This window comes from Endocarpon pusillum (assembly GCF_000464535.1).
Source record: "Endocarpon pusillum Z07020 unplaced genomic scaffold scaffold1121, whole genome shotgun sequence".
Classification (NCBI taxonomy): Eukaryota; Fungi; Ascomycota; class Eurotiomycetes; order Verrucariales; family Verrucariaceae; genus Endocarpon; species Endocarpon pusillum.
In genome coordinates this window covers 4973-10759 of record NW_006913632.1, presented here as the reverse complement: position 1 = coordinate 10759, position 5787 = coordinate 4973, and the positions used below count along the sequence as shown (strand labels likewise).

The following is a 5787-nucleotide window of genomic DNA, read 5'->3' as shown; positions in this document are numbered from 1 at the left end:
ATGGATGCCCCATCCCACCGACCGGAGCGGCTACGTTCATCCTCAAGACAGAATCAACGTCCTCCTTCGTCCGGATCAGACACATCCACGGGCTCCAATCTCACTTCTATATCGATGCCTAAACGTCCTGCCCATGCCGCTAACCAGGCGAACCTACCGTCCTACATTGCCTCGAATATAGCAACCGCGAACAGTAGCCAAACGTCTCTTCCCAACTATTCCCGACCGGCTACACAGTTCATGCCTCATAGTGACCAGCCAACAAGGAAAGGATCTCCACTTGGATCACCCTTTGGTCACTCGAGGCACCAAAGACAGCACTCTCAAGGATATTTCGAGCCATCCATGCCCTCAACTTCTCTTGCCGATCATTCGAGCATGGCGAGCCTTTCAGCTTCACAGATCGCTGCTCAAGCAGCCATGCAGCATCTTTCGATGTCGTCGCATTCAAGGAAACGTTCGCAGACAGCACCAATCCCTCCAGAAATGACTCCACAAGAAGGCCGCAAAGTTAGCAAAAGCACACCGCCACCATCGAATAATGGCTCCGATGCAGCGTTAACGCATGCACGAGCTACTGAACCGCAGTATAAAAATGGGCTTATTGGAAACACAGCGGCTGCCACTGCAGCAAACGCCGCCTTTCCAAGAAGCCTGATGTCAGCAGATGGGCCAGAGAAGGAACAGAAGAAGGGTTCGAAGATGAGAATGTTCAAGCCGAAGCACATTGGCATCACCAGAGACAAGGACAAGGAGGCTAAGGATAGACCGCTTGCCTCGCCGAATAAACTACCCATTGGCTCAAGTGCACTATCAAGGGTTGTCAATGCTTCAACCACCAGCCTTGCTGATTCGCTCTCTTCTAGCCACAGCATGTACTCTCTGAACAACGCATCGTCCTCAACAATGATCCAAGTGCCTTCGTCAGACCGTCAAACAAGCTACGAGAAGGAGAAACCACACAAGCATACAGGTCTGCGGCAGAAGCTGAAATTGAAGGACAAAGATGACCACCACAATCTTCCCCTAAGTTCCGTGAATAGTAATTCCAAACCGTTGGATATCGACAATCCTTCGTCGCTCTATTCCTTCGAGCCATCCTCGCCGGGCTTGAGTTCGAACTTCTCCAAGTCAGTCTCTGGACTTGATCTCCGCCATGCAGGCCGTGCACTTCGCGAAAAGAAGCGGGAAGCCAAGGCCCTGGCCAGTAATTCGACGCTTGAAGCGACCAAGTCGAGGGAAAGCGAAGGCTCTGAGTGGGCTCTCTCCAACCTGCCCACTCTTAGTACGTCACTACCGCAGCATTCGACTCTAGGCACTTCTGGGGCAATGACACCTGTCGCTGTTGATCCAGCATTGCGGGACATACTCGGAACTTTTGGGCTCAACAACATGACCCCAGATGACGCCTGGGATTTTCTGAAGGCCAAGATATTGGTAGTTTTTGAGGGCGAAGACGTTAGGGTGGCTGTCGAGGATCTCAACAAGCTCGTTACCATATATATACAAAGATGTGTTCAGCGACATCAACCTACCACCATTACCGAAGATTTGGATGATCTCTTTCAGACTGGTTTTCTCTCTCTTAACCACACCATTCGATCGGTGCCAGACGATCGACTCGTGCCGCATCTTGTATCTTTGTGGCTGATAGTCTTTCAGACGGTCTTGCCATTCATGCAAGCAGTGTTCTTTCCTCTTGATCAGGAATTCAAGGGCCGTGGCACCGTGCTTACCACACGAGCTGCAGCCGCTGACTTTTGGGGAGCATTGACAACCTCAGAGTCATCACATCTCTCTACATCTCCTCCCAGCGGAGCGAATGGTCTGGTAGTAGCTGGAGATGAGTTGGAAGTACGTCGTATGCTGCTTATCTCGTTTCGGGATACAGTGATATTACCCAGATATGAGGTGCTGAAGGCCACGTTCTCTCGACTATCCTTAGAGTCTATCAATGCTAGCCTCTCCAACACCTCTTCCTTTGACAACAGCGCCAACACCAACGAACGTCCATCAACGGCCCAATCCCTCGATCCTAACCTTTCATCCTTCAATTCTCAGTCTTCGACGCTGCTTGGCAGCTCTTCTGCTGGCCGCTCACGTGCCACCTCCAATACCTCAAATCCTGCACAAGATATCGCGTTCCAGTCGCTGGCATCACCACCTGCCGCAAGACCGACTGACAGTTCGTCATCACATGTCACGGAAACGGTAGGGCGGATGCTGCAGTGTCTTTCTGTGCTTGCAAGTGTACAGTCCAACGATGAGGCGCAGGCAAAGATGGAAGAACTGAGCAAGGAGCTGAAGCTGAACTGGCTGGGTCGTGGAAGGACAGGTCGCAACCGTCGTGGTTTCGTAGGGACACGAGTGAGAAATCCAAGGACGAGCTCGTATAGACGAGATGCAGAAGGTAGTCCGACACCGACGCCAACCAGGGCATCGACCATTGATATGGATGAAAGGGGTGGCCTCAGCATGCCTGGGGCTTTTGGCGGAGGTCTCGGTAGGAGTATGCTTTGATTTACTGATCTGGGCTGGGTTCACACCGGGAAAATGCTGCATCTACGAATCATGGGGGATTTGGAGTAACCAAATGCGGACGGCACGATACCCAAGATAGAGCGGTTTCGCTGGCTGGTTGTTCAGATAGGTCTGCTACTACTTAGTAGCACTGCCAGCAGAACAGAAATGCCAAGAGCATAACGAGAAGCAACTTGCGATGCTCAAATGTAAGGCCAGCTCGTAAAGATCGTATATTTCGACAGCTCTCTTTTACTATAGCACAGATCTTAACGAGATGTTGTAGATATGGTGCCTGGGAAGAGCTATAAGACTGTCGATGTGAACCGAGCACAGTGAAAGCAACAACAGCCATCATTAGAGCACAGCACAACTCCAGCTTCTTAAAACTCATAGATCCTCCATCTCCACTGCACAGCATGCCTTACATGACCTCTCCAATCGACGGCACCCAGCTCTTTTACCGGGACTATACGCCCGCAAAGGTCCCTCAGCCCTTTTACGCCACCGAAGCAGCGCTCCAATCCGCGCTGCAACTCACCCTGGTCTTCATCCATGGCTGGCCAATGAGCTCGCGGATGTACGATCATCTGATGCTGCCTCTGTGCGAGACTCACCGCATCCGCTGCATTGGGGTCGACCGCCGCGGATTCGGGAAGAGTGACTGGAGTGGTCCGAATGCGAAACCGGCCGAGGTCACATATGAAACATTTGCGGAAGATACAATCCATATCATCGAGCGCCTGAAGTTGGAGGACTTTGTGTTCGTGGCGGCTAGTATGGGTTGCGGAGAGACGCTTCTGGCGTGGGAGGGGAGTGAGTTGGTGAAGAGGCATTGTAAGGTCAGTTGGGTCTTGTGCAGCTCTACCTCTCGGCAACATCCATCTTTTCTTAACTGATACTTCTCCGCCAGGGTTTCATCTGGATCGGACCTGCTCTACCATACCCGCTGCAGACGGCAGAGAATCCGTCGGCGCCCTCGCGTGAGCTTTGGGATTCAATCCTCAGCGGCCTCCGCACCGCTCGAGCCACGTTTACGCGAGTATCCTTGCCCAACGTGTTTGGAGCCCTCGCTGGGACAGAAATCGATGCTCCCACTCTAGCGCGTTTTGAGAGAATCGTCGACGACGCGGACTCACTGGCAATGGAAAGATGCGTGCAGATCATCGCGTCTTGCGATTTCACAGAGAAATTGAAGGCATTGGCGGGGACCTCATTGCTGGTGCTTCAAGGAGATTCAGACCAAGGCATGCCGTATGAGGCTGGTACGAAGTGGATTGAGGCTTTGGTGCCCAACACGCAAGTCAGCTTGTATGAGAAGGCTGGACATGGGCTTTATCTGACACACGCTGAACGGGTGATTGAGGAGATCCTAGGCTTCGTCAGGTGGAGAGGTCTTTGACAGGCCGCCCCGGTCAGCCACAATGACCGACGACCGAGTCCAGCTGCCAGTGTGGACTAATCGGGTTACTCTGTTCCGAAGTTCTCTGATTGGACCAATCAAGCAAGTCTTGGGGAAGCATAACGTGAGAGCCATTCGGGACCGCCCCCTTGGCAACGCCCCCTCTTGGCAACGCCCCCTTGGCGCAGCTTCTCATTGGTCAGCTCAAATAGGAACTACAAAGTGCTCAATTCCATTGTGTTCGCCGTTGGGCGTAGGCATCGTGAAAACGACAATGTTGTTCTTTCTATCTTCGAGAAAACTCCATAGTAATAGGAGATTTCGCCTAGGAATTACACTTTGGAATGGCCGATCGATTTCGACATTCGACACATTACAAACAGCTACTAAAACAACAGCTTTTTTTAGCTGACCACATAGCGCTTCCGCCGCCCTCAGTTATTCCTTCTTTTCTTAGGCCCAAGAAGATCCAGTGCCTCTTCATATCTCTGCCCGTTACGCTTTCGTTTTGGCCGGCTTGGGCTCTGCGGCGTTGTCAGGGGTGAAGGAGGAGAAAGTGGAGGAGCAGGAGGAGGAGGAGGGCCCGAAGCGTTTGCAGCTGATAGTGACGAAGGCGAAGATATCTCATTGATCTGAGTAGGATATCTAGCTGTTCCTGCTTCTGCTTGTGCCGCCGCTTCTGTTGGCGCCGCTCCTGTTGCCCCTGCTCCTGTTAGTGCTGCCTCCTCCTAAGGTGCTGCTGATGGCTAAGGAAGACCTATATTAAATATCAGAGGAAGAAGAAGAACAGGATCTAATAAAAAGGAAGCTGTCTGTATTAATATAGCATATATTATTCCTTTAAGCTCAGAAATTATAGATTATAAAGAAGGGGCCCTGCTACTTATACTACAGAGGTTCTTTATCTCTATCCTCCTTATTTCGTCTTCTCTCTTAGCAGCTATATTATTATATCACTTAGTCTAAGCTCTATAATTAGCTATTATTTAAATTAGTTAGCTAGGCTTCTAGTTATTTGTTTATTATGCCTATTACTATATTTAAAGAATAGCATTATTTTTTATAGCTTTATTTTAAGCTTTTTAAGCCTTTATTTATTAAGAAATAATAATCTTATTACTAGTAAATCTATAAGTATTCTTTATATTATTTCTTTTTTAATAAGCCTTTTTTAGAACAATATTAAGTATTTAAATAAGTATCTAATCTTCTTACTTATATTATTAACCTATTTAATTAATCTTATTAAGTCTAGAAAGGAGGTGTTTATTATATTTAGCTCTTTTATAATTATAAAGTTAGTTATAATATTTTAAAACGTAATAAATAATTAAATTAATATCTAGACGTTATAAAGAACTTATATTAATAGGAATATCTTTATAAGATAGTTTCTATTTTACTTATTAGACTAAGGGGCCTTTAAGCTATTATTAAAGATGAAGAAGAAAGCATAAAATAAGAATAGCCTATTTATAAGCCTATTAAAGATAATATTAGTAAGGTAAGTTATAATAGTTTAGTATATTATAATAATTATATTTATTAAAATCTTAGTTAGCTATTAGCTTTTAGATTATTTTTATTTATTCCTTTTCGATCTTTTAGATAACTACTAAGCTTACTATCTTTATAAGTTATTAAAAGACGCTTATATTAAGTATAATAGAGTAATTAGTAAGATTATTCTACTTATTAATATATAAAGATAAGTAGATCTTAATAACTTTTGTATAGATCTTTTAAATAGATGTTTCTAAAGAGTAATAATCTTATATTATTATTAGAAGAGCTATAGTTGGGCCTAATATATAAGACGAAGCGTTAAGAAAAGGAAACGAAAGTGAGAACACAACACTCTATAT

The 5787-nt window shown here is 46.6% G+C and overlaps 2 protein-coding genes across 2 annotated transcripts; both read left to right on the top strand.

Annotated features, from left to right (window-relative positions):
- EPUS_08520 (uncharacterized protein) lies at nt 1-2520 on the top strand (the record flags this gene model as incomplete). Its single annotated transcript, XM_007789486.1, has 1 exon — nt 1-2520. The coding sequence occupies one exon, from the start codon at nt 1-3 to the stop codon at nt 2518-2520; it is 2520 nt and encodes an 839-aa protein (XP_007787676.1).
- Nucleotides 2521-2939: 419 nt separating this feature from the next.
- Nucleotides 2940-3922, top strand: EPUS_08519 (uncharacterized protein; the record flags this gene model as incomplete). Its single annotated transcript, XM_007789485.1, has 2 exons — nt 2940-3362; nt 3434-3922. The coding sequence occupies 2 exons, from the start codon at nt 2940-2942 to the stop codon at nt 3920-3922; spliced, it is 912 nt and encodes a 303-aa protein (XP_007787675.1).
- Between the last annotated feature and the right edge of the window lie 1865 nt (nt 3923-5787).